Below are 20418 nucleotides of genomic sequence, written 5' to 3' on the forward strand. Positions count from 1 at the left end.
ATTCAGATAGTCTCATCTTTTGAAATACAACAGTCTTGTTGTTGGGTGAAGTGTGAATTTATGTGAGAGACAGCTGCTCTGCATGCTTAATTGCTGGCTGGTGATGTATAAACATTCATGGGTAGAAGTGTCTGCCTTTTGAATCATGGTAATGTTGATTGAGTCAAATGTTATCATTTCTAGGGTCTTTCATAATAGCTTTTGTATTTAATTCTTCTCAAGAATTAAAAGGTTGTTGTGTTAAGAAATGTTCTTTGTGAAATGAGAATTTCAATGTTACTTTTTTGGTGCAATTTCCTCTGGTGTGTCAATAGATTAAGCTTCAAAGCAAATTTAACCTGATCAACTGGTTACCTTGCTGAAAGAAGAACCTCACTAAAAACTGAAGGAGAGATCTCAGGAACACACAGTACGCAGCGGAGTGAGAATTGAAGTTTGTGTTCACACAATACTTTGTCGAGAACTTTGCAAAATGGACAGTTAATTTTCACTTTGTCATAGATTTTAGCATATTTTAAAAATCCCTGATGTAGACAGCAATTTATGCTCACCATTTCTGTATTGAGGATTAATATCATGAATGTTTTTGGCAAAATTACAGCTAATTTTATTTTACAGTAGTTCAGAATTGTGATTTTTTTGGTGTCTAGATTCAGTGTTGCAGTAGGAACTTACTGTAAAGTTCAAGATAGGGTGCACTAAAATTGGAGATGCTGGTGTTGGACCGGGGTGTACAAAGTTAAAAATCACACAGCACCAGGTTATAGTCCAACTGATTTATTTGAAAGCACTCGCTTTCAGAGCGCTGCTCCTTTATTAGGAGGTTTTGGAGTACAAGATCATAAGACACAGAATTTATAGCAAAAGTTTACAGTGTGATGTAACTGAAATTGTATATTGAAAAAGACCTGGATTGTTTGTTAAGCCTCTCATCTTTTAGAATGAACATGTTGGTTTCAGTTCGTTCATATGTAAATTGCAGAACTTTTTCAAAGTTACATATCACGTGAACTTTAACAATTGGTGTCATGTCAGCCCAGATAATGCATTGAAGGTGTGAGTTACCCTGTGTGAGACTGTCTATGCCACAATGTTCAGACTGATTCTAATCTCAAAAACAGATCTCCAGAATTTTTTATGGATTCATGCAGTTTTTGAGCAAAATAAAATGTAATTCTGCAAGTACACATTCACCCCACAAACTTATATTTATGTGTGTCCATATGGGTATGTGTTTGGGGTGGGGTGGTTATGAGTGTCTGTGAGAGAGTGTGTGTATGTGAGAGTGTAAAGGGGTATAAGTCTGCGAGAGGGTGTGAGTGTGTGTGGGAATGTACATGTGAGCGTATGAGAGAGAGCTTCTGTGTGGGTGTGTGTGTGTGTCTATAGGAGTGTCTGTGTCTGTGTGTCGTGCAGTGAGGTCACCTGTAGTGTGACATGAACCCAAGGTCCTGGTTGAAGCCATCCCCCTGGGAACCGGACTTGGCTATTAGCCTCAGCTTGGCCACTTGCATTGTTGTCTGTCCCGAAGTCCGCCATGGAGGACAGTCACCCGAAAGTCCAAGGTTGAATGTCCCAGACTGCTGAAGTGTTGTCCAATTGGAAGGGAACGCTCCTGTCTGTTGATTGTTGTACGGTGTCCATACGGCCATTGCCGTAGCCTTTGTTCGGTCTTGCCAATGTACCATGCCTCAGGGCATCTTTGTCTGCAGCATATGAGACACTAATTGTTAAAGTTCACTTGAGAATATAACTTTAAAAGATTTCTGCAATTTACATATGAAAGAACTGAAACCAACATGTTCATTCTAAAAGATGAGAGACTTAACAAACAACAGGTCTTTTTAAATATATAATTTCAGTTACATCACACTGTAAACTTTTGCTATAAATTCTGTGGCTTATGATCTTATACTCCACAACCACCTGATGAAGGAATAGTGCTCAGAAAGCATGTGCTTCCAAATAAACCTGGTGGACTATAACCTGGTGTTGTGTGATTTCTAACTAAAATTGGATTAATTGTTAGATCTGTGTTGAGGAAGAACAAGTAAAACAATTATTTCTGAGAGAAAATCTACTTAAAAACAATAGTGTATAATGACTGAAAGGAAGAACTCATTTAAAAAATTGCAACAGTGGTGAATGTTTAAACTTGCTTCTTAACTAGTTGTAACTGAATCAAAGTCTGGTTTTGCTTTTAGAGTACGGCAAACTTTTGTTTTAACTGGCACTGTATGAATCGGCACTCTGGATAGGTCAGCAACAATTATATACCTCAAATACGGCAAAGCTTACTGTACTATTCTATTCAATTATTATAGTTTTTAATTTAATTATCGCAATCTAAATAGACTTGTTCAATCGAATGGCCACAGGTAATATCAACACTTCATTAAATTTCAAGTCAATTTTTCCTCAAATACCCCAATCTACTGCGATATCCAAGTAGTCAGTTGAGGGTGCGAGTGACAAACTGTCTGCCCGTAAGTTTTATTTAAAGCAAAGTTGCATTATTATTTAAATGATTAATGCTGTAAATAAAGTAAAACAATGATGTATATACCCATTGCAATACAATGGGTCTATTACTTAACATGTGTTTATACTTGGATTATGTGGATCTCTTGGTTATCCAGTGGATTTGATGAACTGGCGCACTCCTGGTCGCATGGGTGCTGATTATTAATAAAAGGTTTGCTTTACTACAGTACTTAAAAATTTATACTGTATCAACAGCACATCTGGAGAAGGCAAAAAGATGATTTTGTGCACCGAATAACTATTTATAGCTTTAAATCACTAAAATCCTTTTTGATGATTTTATTAGTCTATGGGATTTGTATTATATTAATAGTTAGGTGAATAACAAGGACAATCAGCAACAAGAGCTAAAACACAATTGGCCAGTTTTGTACCAATTCTCTAGCTGATCCATCCAAGTGTAGCCATTTCTGGCACAGTAGACTCCTCTTCCTAGACTCTTGTTGCTGATTACATTTGCTAAATGACTCAAATGTGAAATACTGATTGCTGAAATAAAACCAGAAAGTGCTGGAGAAACTAAGAATTCTGGCAGCATCTGTGAAGATATTGAGTCCAATTCGACTAATCTTTGAAATGGAGGAAACATTGAGAAGTTTTGAGTTTTAGCATGTAGAAAAGGTGAAGAAATATAGGAAAACAATAACATGAATTGAAGTGGACTAGCTGCAAGAGTAGATCATAATTTAGGAATATTGCATCAAGTATCTCACCTCTTGACTTTCACGATGACAGTTCACCATCTACAAGGCACAAGTCAAAAGTGTGACAGAATACTCCCCACTTGCCTGGATGGGTGCAGGTCCAAAAACACTCAAGAAGCTTGACATTATCCTGGATAAAGTAGCCTGCTTGATTTGTATCACATCCACAAGCATCCATTCCCTCCATCACTGGACACTCAGTGGCAGCATTGTGTACCATTTACAATATGCACTGCACAACTTTACCAAAATTCCTTAATTAGCACTCTCCAAGCCCACAACCATTTCTTAGAAGGTCAATGGCACAAGATATATGGGAACACCACACGCACATTCCGTTCCAAGCTTCTCACCACGCTGACTCAGAAGTGTTCCTTCAATGTTGAATCAAAATTCTGGAATTTCTTCCCTAATGATATTAAGGGCATTTCCTCCCCAGTCAACTGCAGTGGCTCACCACCACCACCTTCTCAAATGTGACTAAGAATGTGCAATGACGATGCCCCAGCCAGCAATGCCCACATCTCAAGAAGTAAATTTTAAAAATATATATGTATAACATGCTGCCTTTCACAGGGTCAGAGTTGTATAGTGTGGAAACAGCCTCTGGGAGTTATTAATTTGAAGAGCGTAGTTGCAATTAAAAGGAAGCCTAGGTAAATACCTACGAGGTAAGAGATTTTGAGAGCTGTGCTGATACGGTTGGCTGAAGTAGGGAGATGGAAGCAGACTGAGGCCAAATGGAAATTGGAGGAACAACACCTTTATGTTTTGCCTGGGAAGTTTACAGCCCAATGGCCTCAATATCGACATCACCAGCTTCAAAGTCCCTCCTACTCCAGCCTTATCCCATGCCGAGCCTCTCCTCCTTGCCTCCCTGACATGTTCTGACCTGTCCATCTTCCTATCTACTCCACCGTTCCCACTGACCAATCACAATAACCCTACATGCATCCACGTATTACCATCCCACCTACCCTTCCCCAGCCCCACCTCCCCATCCCTCTTTTTTACTTATGGACTCCTCTTCCCCCTCCCCAGTACTGACAAAGGGTTTTGGTCTGAAACTTTCTTACTTCTCGAATGCTGTTTGACCTCATGTCTTCTTTCAGCTTCACATCTATTGACCCACACACTAGCATTAGCTTGACCCACACACTTTTCAATTCTAAGTGATTGAATCAAAGGTTAAAATAATGCATGGGGCCAATTAAAATATGTAATCCTTAGCTGCAAACACCCAAAGCTGATCTATGACTTTTTTTTAAATGAGGTACAGATTGTTGCTTGCACAAGAGAATTATTAAAGGTGAATGCACAGAAGGACATTTAAATAGTTGCCTGTTGTTGGGGAATTGCATTGACTGGATTCTAGCATTTGGTTAAATCAATATAAATGTAGCATTTAGGAATGGAGACAATAGTAACACAGGAAGCTGTGTCACAGACATGAACTTAGTGGTTGCTGATAGAGTCATACAGCATGGAAACACACCCTTCAGTCCATGCCAACCAGATTAGTAGAGAAAAGAGAGAAATTTGGACAAGTTTTAGTAGATAAATCCTCAGATTTTTAATGATCTATTGCTTGTTACAGCACATGATTAACTCTACATTTAAATGACATGCAAGAAGCAAAGTTACAGGCGAAGTGAAAGTAGTTGTTTGGTAACTGGGTGCCTCAAAATGTTCTGGTTTGATTGATGTTGGTGATACTTTAAGTACTTTGGTTCTTGGAATTGTTGGTAATGTTCGTGATCTCACTAACCACGTTCTTTGAAACAGGCCAAGACGATGTTTGATGGAGAAATGGCAAGTCTGGAGGCAATCTTGAAAACCAGCACCATGAAAGTGCCAAAGCCAATAAAAGTGATCAGCCTCTCGGATGGTGGAGCAATGTTTGTTATGGAACATTTAGATATTCATGGTTTAAACAGGTAATCTATAATCTGAAAATAAGACAGTTTCATATCATCATTCATCCAGTGTGAACCAGCTAATTTTAAAAATAGAAACACAATTTCCAAGTGAAAAGCTTGTTTTATACTCTGTGCTTTTGGAGATCAGGTGAGGTGGGTCTGCAGATAAAAGTTGGGATTCAACTCCATAATGGTGTAATTACATCTCGCATTTTGGTGTTTGTGAATGGGATGTATATGGGATGTGAACGCCACTGCTTATCCCTAACTAAAGTTTAAGGGTCAACTGCCTTGCTGTGGGTCTGGAGTCCAATGTCGATGCGTAACAAAAGTAGATTTTCTTCCCTGAAGGATAAGTGAATCTGACGTATTTTTATGACTATCAACAATGGTTATATGATGTTTGCTAGGCAAGCTTAATGATTGCATCAAAAGTAGACAGTATATTTGTAAGTTGATGGCAAAAATATTCCTTTCAGTTATGTCTGTTAAGTTTTGTGATTGCAGCTGATGAGAATGCTGGACAAATTGGTTCTCCGAGTGACTTGATAAATCATAAGTTTTATTTTTCTTATTTACTGTCTCTGAACATTTTCATAAAATGATTCCAATATGCTATTAACAAAAAACATGAACATTTATTTCCAAAAGGAAAATAAATCATAAACTGTTTTATATTACGCAAGAACATTTGAAACAAACTCATTACAATTATCAGTTTAAAAAAAAGTTCAAAATACTTATCCAACAACAACCTTATGGATACCAAAACCTAAGTGAAGGTTCTATCCCTGTCTCCAAAGTCAAGTTCCTTGTTCAATTGAGATGATTAATTGACTTATTTTTGGCATAATTCTGCATTCATTCATTGTTATCTTCTTTTGTTTAAGTATTTTCCTAGTCATTTAAACAAGCTGCTGATTCAGTTCACTTACTGACTATCATCTTCCTAACTGAACTGGTTTGTGTCTGGATGAACCAGCCCTTGTCTGCCTCAGGTTGTATTCCATAAGTCAGCAAACAACTTAGCAATTATCTCAGTGGCTTGCTAGTCATTTGGCTAAATTCAGATATCTTGGATGTGTGAATATCTTAGAAATACTGTTTTTAGTTCTTTGTACAAAAATTCGTTTCTGGCTTTTTTTTGTTTAAAAGGCCAGTTCTTCACGGAATTGCAAATAAAACTTCATTTTACTTGAATTTAGAACCTAAGCTTTCAAACAAGAATATGTTATGAACTTTCATCTCACAGTTCATATTCTCGTGATATTTGCCATCTTCACAAAAGAATGAAAATAGAACAAAAGTCATTGAAACTCCTTAGAGTGCATTGTTTTTAAGTATATGGAAAAATGATTTTAATGGTCATCTGTGTCAATTGGAAGCTTTGAAGTTTCAAATTCTTAATGCAGGACATTGTTCACATGCTTTGGTTTGACTACTGTCCTGCAATACTCCTGAATTTTAATTCCTACATTATATAAAAGACTTCTAGAAATCTTATGGTATGCTTCTTGTAGGAACTTTATCATGAATCCATAATAATGATGCCTCAGTCCTTAATTTGTTTGAGTGATTTTGATCAGGTGAAAGTATTATGGTGCCCAAGTTAGCAATTGTTGTCCAGACTCTTGTGGTGCTGTGGTAGTCTCCCTACCTCTGAGTCAGCAAGCTCTATTTCAAGTCTCAGTTACTCCAGAGTTGTGCCATAAGATCTCTGAACAGGATTTTTTAGAGAATATCTATTCTGTTGAAAATCTCTACCTGTGTTACTTTTGCAGAAGGCAGTGGTGAAGTGATAATGTCACTGGGCTAGTGATCCAGAGGCCCAGCTAATACCCAATAATGGGTTCAAATCCCATTATTATAGTTGGTGGAATTTAAATTAATCTTTTAAAACAGCAACTGTTGTCAGGACTCTTATGGTGCAGTAATACTGTCCCTGCCTCTAGTTCAGGAGACCTGAGTTCACCTCCCACCTGTCAAAAGCATCTCTGAGCAGGTTGATGAAAATAATCTTTGTCAGAGCTCTTGATGGCACAGTGGTAGTGTCTCTTTGAGCCAGAAGGCCTGAATTCAGGTCACACTTGCTGTAGAGGAGTGAACAGGTTGATTAAAATTAGCAACTGTTGTCCTGAAAGTAGATTAGAAATATTGTTTGAAATCTATTTTGTTATAAATATAGTTATCAGTAATGTTTCAATGCACTGATTTCTTCGTAGACTGGTAGAGTCATACTACAGTTGTTGAGATTAATTTTGTTATAAATAAAGTCATACAGCAGGGAAACCGGCCCTTCAGTCCAACTCGTTCATGCTAACCAAGTTGCTCAAACTAAACTAGTCCCACTTGCCTGCATTTATCCCATATCTCTCTCAACCTTTCCTATTCACATACCTACCCAAATGTCTTTTAAATGTTGTGATTGTACCTGCATCTACAACTTTCGCTGGCAGTTCATTCCACATATGAACCACTCTCTGTATGAAAAAGTTGCCCCTCAAGTCCCTTTTAAATATTTCTCCTCTCATCTTAAAATTTTGCCCCTTAGTTTTGAGCACCCCCCCACACACACACACACACCCCAAGAGAAAAGATCTTTGTTATTCACCACTTCTCTGTCCCTCATGATTTTATATCATTTTATAAGGTCACCCCCACCCCAGTGAGAAAAGTTCCAGCCAGTCCTTGTAACTCAAACCCAGAGTGCAAGCTACATCCTGGTAAATTTTTTCTGTGCCCTCTCCAATTTAATAATATCCTTCCTAAAGTAGGGCAACCAGAACTGTAGACAGCACTCCAGAGGTGGCTTCACCAACATCCTGTACAACCTCAACTTGACATCCCAACTCCTACTCTCAATGGTCTGAGCACTGAAGGCTAGCATGCCAAATGCTTTCTTAACCAACCTGTCTATCTGTGACACAGCTTCCAAAGAATGATGCACCTGAGCCCCGAAGTCTGTCTGTTTGACAGTAGTATATTTGTGCTGAGATGTTGGATCTGCTTGTGAAATAATTACAGCCAGTTTGTGGTGCAGTAACCTAAGCAACACTTCAAAAAGACAAGCTAGGAATTAGATGGAATTGGGCAAAATCAGAAATGGAATGTGAGTCATTGAGTTACACAGCAGGGAAATAGACCCTTTGGTTCAACCAGTCCATGCCGAACATTATCCCAACTAAACAAGTCCCACCTGCCTGCTCCTGGCCCATATCCCTGCAAACCTTTCCTCTTCATGTATCTATCCAAATGACTTTTAAACATTGTAATTGTACTCACATCCACCGCTTTCTCAGGAAATTCAATCCACACACGAACCACCCTCTGTGTTTAAAAAAAAGATGCTTCTTACATCTTTTTTAAATCCTTCTCCTCTCAACTTAAAAATGTTCCTCCTAGTCTTGAAAACACCCATAATAGGAAAAAGACAACTACTATTAACCCTATCTATAACCCTCATTATTTTATAAACTTCTATCAGATCACCTGTCAACCTCCTGCGCTCTAGTGAAAAATGCCCCGGCCTATCCAGCCTTTCTTCACAATGCTGACCTTCCATGCCTGGAATGTTCTGGTAAATCTCTTCTGAACCCTCTCCAGCTTGATAATATCCTTCCTATAATCAGAACTGGAAACAGTATTTCACAAGAGTCCTCACCAATGTCCTGTACAACCTCAAAATGACTTCCCAACTCCTACACTCAAAGGACTGAGCAATGAAGGCAAGTGTGCCAAATGCCTTTTTAACCATCCTGTTTATATGTGACGAAAACTTCAAAGAATTATGTACCTGCACCCCTCAGTCCCTCTGTTTTACAACACTACCCAAGGCCCTATCATTAATTATATAAGTCTTATCCATGTTTGTTGTACAAAAATGCAGTATCTTGCATTTATCCAGATTGAACTCCATCTGCTATTTTTCGTTCATTGACCCATTTGATCAAGATCCCTTTGGAATCTTAGAAAACCTTCTTCACTATGTACAATGTCACCAATTTTGGTGTCATCCACAAACTTACTAACCATGCTTTCTATATTCTTATCCAAATCATTTATGTGAACGACAAACAAAAGAGGACCCAGAACCAATCCCTGTGGAACACCACTGATCACAGGCCTCCAATCTGAAAAGCAACCCTTCACCATTACTCTCTGTCTCCCGGCAGTAAGCCAATTTTGTATCCAGTTGGCAAGCTCATCCTGAATCCCATGTGACCCAACTTTACTAATTAATCTACCGTACTGAACCTTCTCAAAACTTTACTAAAATCCAAATAAACAATGTCTACTTGCTTCAATCTTTTGAGAACAGGTCTCTGAGCTCTTTGGATCAATCTTTTTGTTAACTTCCTCAAAAAACTCAAATCAAGTATGTGAAATGCAATTTTCCTTGCAGAAAACCATGCTGACTGTCTTTAATCAATTTTTGCCTCTCTTCAGGTCTGTAAATCTTATATTTTAGAGTCACCTCCAACAATTACATACAACTGAAGTCAGCCTCTCAGTCTCAAGTTCCCTGGTTTCTCCTTACAATCTTTCTTAAACAAAGGTACAACATTAGTCACCCTCCAGTCATCAGGCACCTCAACTGTAGTTATAGGTGATGCAAATATTTCTGCAAAGGGGTCTTCTTCTCTTACTTCCCATAACATTCTTCGATACAATAGATCAGATCCCAGACATTTATCCAACTTTATAGTCTTTGAGACCTCCTGAACTTCCTGTTCCATAATGTGAACTGTTTTTAAAACATCAAGGTTTATTTCTCTGCATTCTCTAGACTCCATTTCTTTCTCCACAGTAAAAACTGACGTGAAATAGTATCTCTCCCAAAGTTCAACATAAACTTATTCTTTGAGGGGCTCTACCCTCTCTCTCGTTACCCTCTTGCTCTTAATGCATTTGTAGAATCTCTTTGGATTATCCTTAACCTTATCTGTCAATGCTATCTCATATCCCCTGTTTGCATGGAATGGGTTTGGCATTTTACTTTTGGGGAAATGAAAGCAGAGTGCTTCCTGGAGTTAAGACTGGAAGGTTGAATATGATGCACATTTGTAGATGTTCAAAGAGTGGCACCAGACAATAGATACTCTTAAAAATATAGTATTGATTCTTTGTTTTGCAGTGCCTATAAGTAGTGACAACTGGCCAATCAACAGATTCTTCTTGGTTTGCTTGTTCAACGCGTTTTGAAAATATGTTGCTATTTCCAATTCTGGTGTTGTTGTTTCCTTCTAGACATATGGCCACATTAGGAGAGCAGCTGGCAAATCTGCATCTCCACAATGAAAAGCTAAGGGATCGGGAAAGTAAAGATGCACATACTGTTGGTAAATTTATTTATCGTTGCTATAATCTAAGTGTTGAGCTTCAGTTTCATGAATTACATAATCCAGATTCTTATATATTTTTTATTGACACCAACACAACCAAAGGGAAAAATCATATCTGGTGGTTGTGGATAATTTTTATGTTCTGCAATCCCCTTTGGACATTGTCAGATGTTGACATTATAAGACCCCTAGGGTCCCAAACTTTTAAGTCGTATGTATGAACTGGAGTCATATTTGCAGATGATACAAAAATAGATGGAAAGGCAGGTTGCGAGAGGGATGCAAATAGTTTACAGAGAGATATTGACAGTTTAAGTAAATTGGCAAAGAGTTGGCAAATGGGATCTTGTGGAAAAATGTGAAGTTGTTCATTTTGGATGAGAGAACAAAAGAACAAGGTATTATTTCAATTGAGAAAAGCTGCAGATAGCTTCAACACAAAGGGAACTTGGATACTTGTGTACGAAACACAGAAATCTAACAAACAGGTGCACCATGTAATCAGAAAGACTGATGGACTGTTGGCCATTATTTCAAGGGGGTTGGAGAGCAACAGTAGTCGTGTTCTTAGTGCAACTGTACAAGGTGCTAGTGAGACTACATCTGGAATATTGTGAGCAGTTTTGGCTCTTTATTTAAGGAAAGATATTATATCATTTGAGGCATTTCAGAGAAGGTTCGTTAGGATGATTCCCGGTATGGAAGGATATTTTTCTAAGGAAAGCTGAAACCACTTGTGACTCTCTTCCCTGGAGCTTAGAAGCATGAGAGGTGATTTCATTGAAACATAAAGAATTCTTAAGGGGCTTGACAAGGCTAAATGCTGAGAGGATGTTTCCCCTCATGGAACGGTCTAGGACCAGAGGGCATAGTCTCAGAATAAAGGGATGCCAATTTAAGACTGAAATGAGGAGGAATCTATTCTCTGAGAGGATTGTGAGTCATTGGAACCCCATGCCATGGAGAGGTGTTGGTGCAGAGTCTTTTGAATATTGAATGTTAAGATAAGTAGTTTCTTGATCAATAGGGGATTCAAGGGTTATGGGGAAAGGGCAGGAAAATGGATGTGAGAAGTGTTGGATCAGCCATGACCCGGTTGAATGGTGGAGCAGACTCGAAGGGCTGAATGGCCTACTCCGTCCCTAATTGTTATGAATTATATTTGGTTCATTATTGGCTGGTGATAGATGATACACAACTCTGTTTGGAAAGTAGTATTAAAATTGAATGAATGTAGTTGTACTTACTAAAATCGTGTGAAGACACTGGTCTAAACATGCTTTTTTTCTGTCTGAGATAGGCAAAGGACCAGGACAGTCTGAAATCCAGTATGTGAGCAGATTTGGGTTTCATACCACTACCTGCTGTGGTTATATCCCACAGGTAGGCTAATGTTTGTATTCCTTGCACACATATAGGACTTCAACACACTCAGATGCATTCTTAAGAAATTGTTGTCAAATTATTGTGCTTTTTAAAATTAAATTTACAGACTTGGATGATAAAGAAAACCTTCATTATATTGTCTCTGCTTCATAAATTGCTTCAAAACTAATGAAGTATTTCTGAAGTGGAGCTAATATTAGAACGTAGTGAAATGCAGCAACCAGTTTGTGCATAGCATAGTCTTCCAAACAGTGACCTCTTTATCTCCAACTGCCTCACCTACTCCAACCTTTCATCCTTGCAATGCGCAGCCTTCCACTCCATCTGCTCCAACACCAACCTCACCACTAAACCAGTGAACGAGATGGAGGGGGGGTTGCAGTGGTAGTAGGGTGCACAGACCTCCACTTCACCAAAGCCAGATGCCAACTTGCTGATATCTCCTCCTACTGCTCCCTCAACCACGAGTCCACCTCTCATCACCAAACCATGATCTCCCAAATTATCCACAACCTCATCACCTCAGGAGATCTCCCATCTGCTGCCTCTAACCTCATAGCTCCCCAGCCCTGCACTGCCCAGTTCTACCTTACCCAAAATTCCCAAACCTGACTGTCTCAGTCAACATATTGTCTCTGCCAGCTTCTGTCCCATTGAACTCATCTCCTCATATCTTGACTCCGTCCTGTGCCCCTTGGTCCAGGAACACCCCACATACGTTTGGGACACCACCCATTCCCTCCACCACCTCCATGATTTTCGATTCCCCAGCCCCCATACCTCTTCTTCACCATGGACATCCCTATACATGTCCATCCCCCATGGCGAAGCCCACAAGCCCTCCATCCCTTCCTCTCCCACCAACCCAACCAGTACTTCTCCATTGATGCACACATTTGTTTAAGGGAACTGGTCCTCACCCTCAATAACTTTGAATCCTCCCATTCTAACAAACCAGAGGGCTAGCCATGGGCACCCACATGGTTCCAGCTATGACTGCCTCTTCATAGGATGCATTGGACAGTCTACCTTCCCTATTTATACTGGCACCATCCCCTATCTTTCCCTCCGCTACATTAATGATTATATTGGTGTCACCTCATGCTCCCTTGAGGAGGTTGAACAGTTTATCAACTTCACCAATACCTTCCAGTCTGAACTCAAATTCACATGGATCATTTCCAACACCTCCCTCTCCTTTCTGGACCTCTCTGTCTCCATCTTTGGCAACTGACTAAATATAGATATCTATTTCAAACCCAAAGACTCCCACAGCTTCCTTGGCTGCACCTCTTCCCAGCCCCCTTCTGTAAAAACACAATCCCGTACTTCCAGTTCTTCTGCCTCCACTGTATCTGTTCTGAGGAGAAGCAATTCCACTCCAGGACATCCCAGATGGCCTTCTATTTCAGGGATCGAAATTTCCCTCCCCACCCCTATCAGCATTCCATAGAGACCATTCCATCTGTGATTTCCTTGTTAGGTTCATGCCCCCGCCATCACCGTCCCACCCCCCCACCAACTCACCCTCCACATTCGGCACCTTCCCTTGCCACTGCAAGAGTATAAAACCTGCGCCCACACTTCCACTCCCCCCATCCCCCATCATCTCCGTCCAAGGCCCCGGTGGATCTTTTCACATCCGGCAGAGATTTTCCTGCACATTCACTCACCTCATCTACTGTGTCCATTGCTCGCGATGTGTCCTCTACATTGGGGAGGTAGGATGTCAACTCGTGAAGTGTTTCAGGGAACATCCCTGGGACACATGCTCCAAACAACCCACCGCCCTGTGACCACTTCCCATTCCCCCAATGACATGCAAGTCCAGGGCCGCCACCACCGCCACATCAAAGCCACCTGCCAACTGGAGCAACAACGCCTCATCTTCCACCTTGGGACCTTTCAACCACACAGTATCAATACCAACTTCACCAGTTTCCAAATCTCCCCTACCCCCACCTCATCCCAGAACAAACCCTCCACTAGGCACTGCCAGCTTGACCCGTCCTACCTGTCCATCTTCCTCCTCACCTATCTGCTCCACCCTCCCCACCGACCTATCACAATTGCCTGCTAGCTGTATCCACCTATTGCCTTTTCACCTATCCTGTGCCCCACTCCCACCCCATCATTTATCTCTCACCCCGTTTCCCCTCCACATTCCTGAAGAAGAAGTGCTTATGGCCAAAATGTCGAATCTCCTCCTCTTCGGATTCTGCCTGTCCTGCTGTGTTTTCCTAGCGCCACACTTTTTGACTCTGACTCTCCAGCATCTGCAATCCTCACTTTCTCCTAACAGTGATAAAGGAGCAGATAATGATTTGTTGATGTTGATTTAAGATTCAATGTTGATTGGGACACTGCAGAGATTCCTTTACACACACACTGCCATGGTACCTTTAAGGCCCATTTAGACAGCATGTGTGTTGAAGTACATTTGTTGCAAAAAAAGCCCTCTGACCTATTTATGTAGAAGTAAAATACTACAGATGCTGGAAATCTAGAATAAGATATGAAGAAGAGTCGTATTGGACTCAAAACATTAATTCTGTTCTCTCTCTCCATGGATGCTGGCAGACCTGCTAAGTTTCTCCAGCATTGTCTGTGAGTATTTTAATGTATGGATAGCAATTATATCTAGAACTGAATTTCAAATTTGCTAAGGTGCAAATAAAACTTCCCATGAAATTCAATTATAAATCTTGATCTTTCTGAATTTTGTTGAGTTACTATACATTTGTGGTTTAATCAAATCTGGAGGGGTAAGTAAATTCACTCTCTTACTCCAGAGTTTGTTTATAACAGAGTAGATTATTTTTATGGAGGTGTGTTTCTTTACTGTTTAAGCTGAACTAGAATTCAGATTAAACAATAAAGACAAAAAAACGCTGCTCCTTCATCCAGGTGGTTGTGGAGCAAGATCATAAGACACAGGATTTATAGCAACAGCATTGCAGTGTCATGGAATGTAATATTAAACAAATTTATGTCATTCTAAAACATGGAAGACTGTAGGACTTACTGCAGTGTATCTTGTATATGGAGTGCATTCCTGCCACTGTCCATTGATTATGAAGGGAGTGAATGTTGAAGATGGTGGATAGAGTGCCAATCAAGGGAGCTACTTGTCTTGGATGGTGTCAAGCTCCTTGCAGATACAGCCATCCAAGCAAGTGGAGAGAATTCCATCACACTGCTGAATTATACCTTGTAGATGGAGGACAGGCAATGAAGAAGTAGGTGATAAGTTACTTGCCTTAGAAGTATGATCTGTTCATTGTAGCCACAATACATATTTGATTGTTCCAGTTTATTTTCTGGTCAGTGATAACTCCCAGGATGTTGATGGTTGAGGCATTTGGTGATGGTAATGCCACTGAACACTAAAGGTTAATGGTTTAATTCTCTCTTAATGAGAATGATCGTTTCACACCACGTACGTGATGCGAATTTCTCTTGATCTCAATAGCCCAAGCCTGGATTTTATCCAGGTCTTGCTGCAAATGGATATAGACTGCTTCAATATCTGAGGGCTTATGAATTGTGCTGAGCAATATCAGCGAGCAGGGTCACTTCTGGCCTTATGATGAAGGGAAAGTCATTGATGGAGCAACTGAAGATGGTTGGGCCTTGAACATTACCTTGAGAAAAGTTTTCCTCAGCATTGAAAGAATGACCTCCAAAAACTGCAAGGTATGACTTAACCAGTGGAAAAAGTCCCCTGCCCTCCCAATTGTCTCCAGTTTTGCTGGGTTCCAACCTCGGGCAACTGTCTGTGTGGAGTTTACACATTCTCCCCGTGTCTGCGTGGGTTTCCTCCGGGTGCTCTGGTTTCCTCAAATGATGTCCAAAGATGTGCAGATTAGGTGAATTGGCCAAGCTAAATTGCCTCTAGTGTTCAGGGATGTGTAGGTTAGGGGCATTTGTCAGGGGTAAATAAATGTAGGATAATAGGGAAATGGATTGGGTCTGGGTGAGTTACTCTTCAGAGGGTTGGTGTAGACTTTTTGAGCCAAAGGGTCTGTTTCCACTCTAGGCATTCCATGATTCTATGACTCCTTCATGCCATACTTGGTCAATTGCTACTTTTATGTCGAGGGCAGTCACTCGCACTTCACCTCTCAAGTTAAGCTCTTTTTATCCATGTTTGAACCAAGGTTGGACAAGAGGAGGAGGAGTTAATTTACACTGATGGAAACCAAATTGAGCATCAATGAGCAGGTTATTCCTTTGCAAGTGTTGCTTGATAGTTCTGTTGACTACCCCTTTCATCAGTTTACTGATGATTGAGAATGGACTAATCGGCTGCAATTAGCCAAGTTGAGCTTGTCTACTTTTTCTCTATGGGACATATCTGGGAAATTTTCCACATTGTTTGGTAGATGCCAGTGTTGTAGCTGTACTGCGATAGCTTGATTAGAGGCACTGCTAATTTTGGAGCATGTCTTCAGTGCTAATGCCAGAATATTGTCAGTGCCTGTAACTTTTACATTGTCCAGAGCCTTTAGCCACTTCTTGATATCACGTGCAGTGACTTGCATTGGCTGAAGATTAGCATCTGTGATTCTGTGGACCTCTGGAGGAGGCTGATGTGGCTCATCCACTTAGTACTTCTGGTTAAGGATGGATGTTAATGCTTCAGCCTTGTCTTTTGCACTGATTGGTTGTGCTGTCCAGTCATTAAAGATATTTGTGGAGTGTTCTCCTCCCATTGGTTGTTTAATTGTCCACCTGCAATATTGATCGAATGTGGCAAGACTGCAGAGTTTTGAGCTGATCTATTAACCATAAGACCATATAAGGTAATATGATATAATAATATATAAGACCACATAAGATAAGATATGTAAAAAACAGAATTAGACCATCGAGTCTGCTCTGCCTTTTGATCATGGCTAATGTGCTTCTCAAGCCCAATCTCCCTTCTTCTCCCCATAACGCTTGATCCCCTTACTAGTTAATACCTGTCTAACCCTGTCTTAAGTACTCAGAATGACTGAGCCGACACAGCCTTTTGCAGCAATGAGTTGGTTGTGAAATCACGTAGCCCTGTCTATTGCATGCTACTTCCTCAATTTAGCATACAATTTAGCAAACAAACCTGTGTTGCAGCTTCACCAGATTGCCACTTTATTATAGGTAGACCTGGTGCTGCTCCTGCATGGCCTCCTGCACTTCATTGAATTAGGGTTGATCTCCTGGCTTGATGATTTGTAGCATACTGGTTAGATACTGTGGTTACTATAATTCTACTGGTGACCCAGAGTGCCTCATGCTGCCCACTTTTGTGTTGCTAGGTTTGTTTGAAATCTTTCCCATTTAGCAGAGTGCTCATGCTGCACAATACAATAATAGTGCTCCACACCTTGATATAATGACAACTTGCTGCAGGCTATCTGAAAACATAAAATGCAATAAGTGAGTCTTTGTCAATGGCCAATTATTTTATGTAAAATTTCCAATTGGGAACAATTTTTTTTCTCTTTAAGAGACAATTTTATACTTTTGGAATTAATTGTCTCCATATGCAGTGAAATCAGAAATAGGGATAAAAAATTTGTCTGTTGGTGCCTTCTCAGCTGTTTGACTCCCTAAAACATAACGTCAGAAAATAATTCATAATTCAGCAGTAAATAGAAGATTATAGGCTTGATACTTAAACATCTGGAAGGGACTGCATTGAAGATATAAGGCTGCACAAAAAACAATGGTCTTTTCATGTCAGTCTGGCAATGCAAATGTTTTTAGAACTTAGCTTAATACCCCCAGTATGAAGTGTGGACCTTACTACCACTTTTATACAACCTGTGTTTTGTGGTGTCAATGAATGTATGACGCTTTACTGATTTTATTCTGTGAGGATCTTTGAAGTAATCTGTGCAAAAACTGCACACATCATAGCCATTCAATCCAAAGATATTATTTTGTCTGCAAAGAAACCTGTTAGCGAACATAAATATTTGAAGAAATGAAGCTTCCTTAATACTAAATTGTTTAAGTATAGGAATGGATGGTGGATGGTCATAGAATGTGAGTTCACTGACTGGGGTTGCTAATTGATCCTGGCTGACAGATATAAACGGGAGTGTTAGAGATTCTGTTCACTCTGAGAACTAGCTGTGAATGAGCTGGATCAGTGTCAAGGACTCTCCCTGTTTAAATAAAGGGTGATTTGGTGATGGGATACCAGCCTTTGTGGAGTCATTTCAAGTACAATATTTGCACAATTGTATAGATTCTATCAAGTAGCAAATTGTATTGTTCTACACTTATACATAGTCTACAGAATAGAAAAACAGAACACTTCCACCATCATCAAATTTTAATATTCTGCTACTGCAGCCTGCATTTCTGTAAATAACTAAGAATGTGCATCTAACATGAAATTTAGATTGGTTTTGTTGTAGCAGCTCTGCAAAAAGAATTTTTTAATGTTTAGCAGAAAACAATACTTGTAAGACAAGCATTGAGCCACAATAAAATAAATGGCCATTTAAATTAAAATGTTCAATTTTCTCTCATCAGAATAATGACTGGCAGAGTGACTGGGTTAACTTCTTTATTCGGCAACGTCTTCAACTACAGTTGGATTTAATTGAAAAGGAATATGGTGACCGTGAAGTTAGGGAACTCTGGTCAAAGCTTCAGGTACAATTACTATGGCACAAATCTTTCATGCTGAAACTCAGCCAATCAACTGATTCAAATTTGATTGAATGATCTCAGTAGACTGAAAAGCTTATTTTATTAATTTATTTATTCATTGTTACAAATTTGATAATTGTGCTTTCCGTTTTTAAAACTGGGGTTCATAGGAACACACTCACCTGAATACTTGACATTTATGGGTTGAAATCCTGTTGTACACTAAGTATGGATTGATCAGGATATTTGCTTATGTAGAATCTTCCCTTAATATCTCCTTCTCTTGGGGGATTTATTCCTATATTTTTAGCGCAACAGAGCTTGTCTGTGCCATTGAATAAAAAACACGCTCCCAAACATGCCATAGTGTATGTCAATGCACACCTAGACCACACGTTGTGTTTCTTCTCTGCGTTACACTAACTGTTGACACTTTAATTTACAGTTGAAGATACCTGCTCTATTTCATGATGTGGAAATCACCCCTGCTCTCCTTCATGGAGACCTGTGGGGAGGAAACATTGGACAAGTAGAAGATGGCCCTGTCATATTTGACCCCTCCTCCTTCTATGGCCACTCTGAGTACGAATTATCAATATCTGGAATTTTTGGGGGGTTTAGCACAGCATTCTACACGGCATATTATAACAAAATTCCCAAGGCATCAGGATTTGAGAAGCGACTGACACTTTACCAACTCTTCCATTACCTGAATCATTGGAATCATTTTGGGACAGGATATAGAGGGTCATCTATAAGCACGATGAAAGCATTACTGAAGTAATGATATCATCCTCTTGGATCAAATAATATTAAAAATGATTCCAGACTGATCACAAATTAATTTGTGTTTACTTTTTAAAAGTGGTAGCACGAAACCTATACTTGGATGAAGATGAAATATTCATAATGAATTAATGAATTCATGCATTATTGCTAACTGAACAAGATTTCATTGTACATTAAAGCTTGAAACTAGCTGTGATTTCACACTTCAAAATAACATTTGCAGTATCTGTGTAATAACTAAGCAAATAAAGTGTGATAACTGTTAAATGTGAGATATTAACTTCTGTTGAATGATGTTTTTTATGAAACTTAATGCATCATTTTGTAACTGACTCTGATCGATCACACAACCAGGTGAGGAAGGGAACTGGCTCTTCTCATTTTAATCCTTCTCATTTGGTAGCTATAAATATTTTTAGTTCTGTTTAGCAGAAGCTATCACATTTCAATATAATCTTTAAAAAAATTAGTTAACAAGGTTCGTTTGAGTTAAAGAATGAGGAACTTTGTTGTTTACCCACCCTGAGACAAAATAATAAAAATATTATATCAAGTACACACACAAGAACAGGTAATAAATTTAAAAATGAAGGTGTACACACAGAGAATAAAAGTTTTAAAGTTTAAGTCCCGAGAATTTTTTAGGTCTTATAACTTGAGACCACAGTTCTTTTATTGTTAACTGGTATCTTCAACATTGGTGAGGTTTGTAGGTATCCTTGAGTTCTTGGTGAAAGGTTGATTCCACTGTTTGCTTTTGCACTGGATTCTGTTTTTTGAGATGGTGAGAGAAGCAGGTAGGGAGAGAGAAAAGCTTTCAGTTCTGGCATACAATTCAATTTCCATCTCTGTTCTGATACTCAAAAGCAGCAACTGAAATTTAGTTCAGTGTGTGTTCCTGCGTCTGTATCCTTTCTCAAATCTGTGGTTAGGTGATCACTACAGTGATTTTGTGTCAATATTTCTTCCTCTTTGAAAGCCATTTAAATTCACGATAGGTCTCAGATATAACAATCAGATAACAGAAATTAAAATGTAGTCTATATTTGCCACTGTTGTAACATAGATAAAACTGAGATCTCAGTT

The 20418-nt window shown here is 39.4% G+C and overlaps 1 protein-coding gene across 2 annotated transcripts in view; it reads left to right on the plus strand.

The window, feature by feature from the left end:
• The window catches only part of fn3krp (fructosamine 3 kinase related protein), a 30306-nt gene extending 10700 nt beyond the window's left edge, over window positions 1–19606 (plus strand). Inside the window, exons 2-6 of one of the 2 annotated variants that reach the window (XM_072558326.1) lie at window positions 5034–5185; window positions 10415–10506; window positions 11810–11892; window positions 18424–18546; window positions 18989–19606. In XM_072558326.1, coding sequence (XP_072414427.1) covers window positions 5034–5185; window positions 10415–10506; window positions 11810–11892; window positions 18424–18546; window positions 18989–19327 — 789 coding nt within the window. In that variant the 3' untranslated portion in view covers window positions 19328–19606. The remainder of the gene's footprint in view (window positions 1–5033; window positions 5186–10414; window positions 10507–11809; window positions 11893–18423; window positions 18547–18988) is intronic. The other variant, XM_072558327.1, reaches the window with a different exon arrangement.
• The last annotated feature ends 812 nt before the right edge of the window (window positions 19607–20418 follow it).

Source organism: Chiloscyllium punctatum, chromosome 39 (assembly GCF_047496795.1).
Source record: "Chiloscyllium punctatum isolate Juve2018m chromosome 39, sChiPun1.3, whole genome shotgun sequence".
In the NCBI taxonomy this organism is placed as follows: domain Eukaryota; kingdom Metazoa; phylum Chordata; class Chondrichthyes; order Orectolobiformes; family Hemiscylliidae; genus Chiloscyllium; species Chiloscyllium punctatum.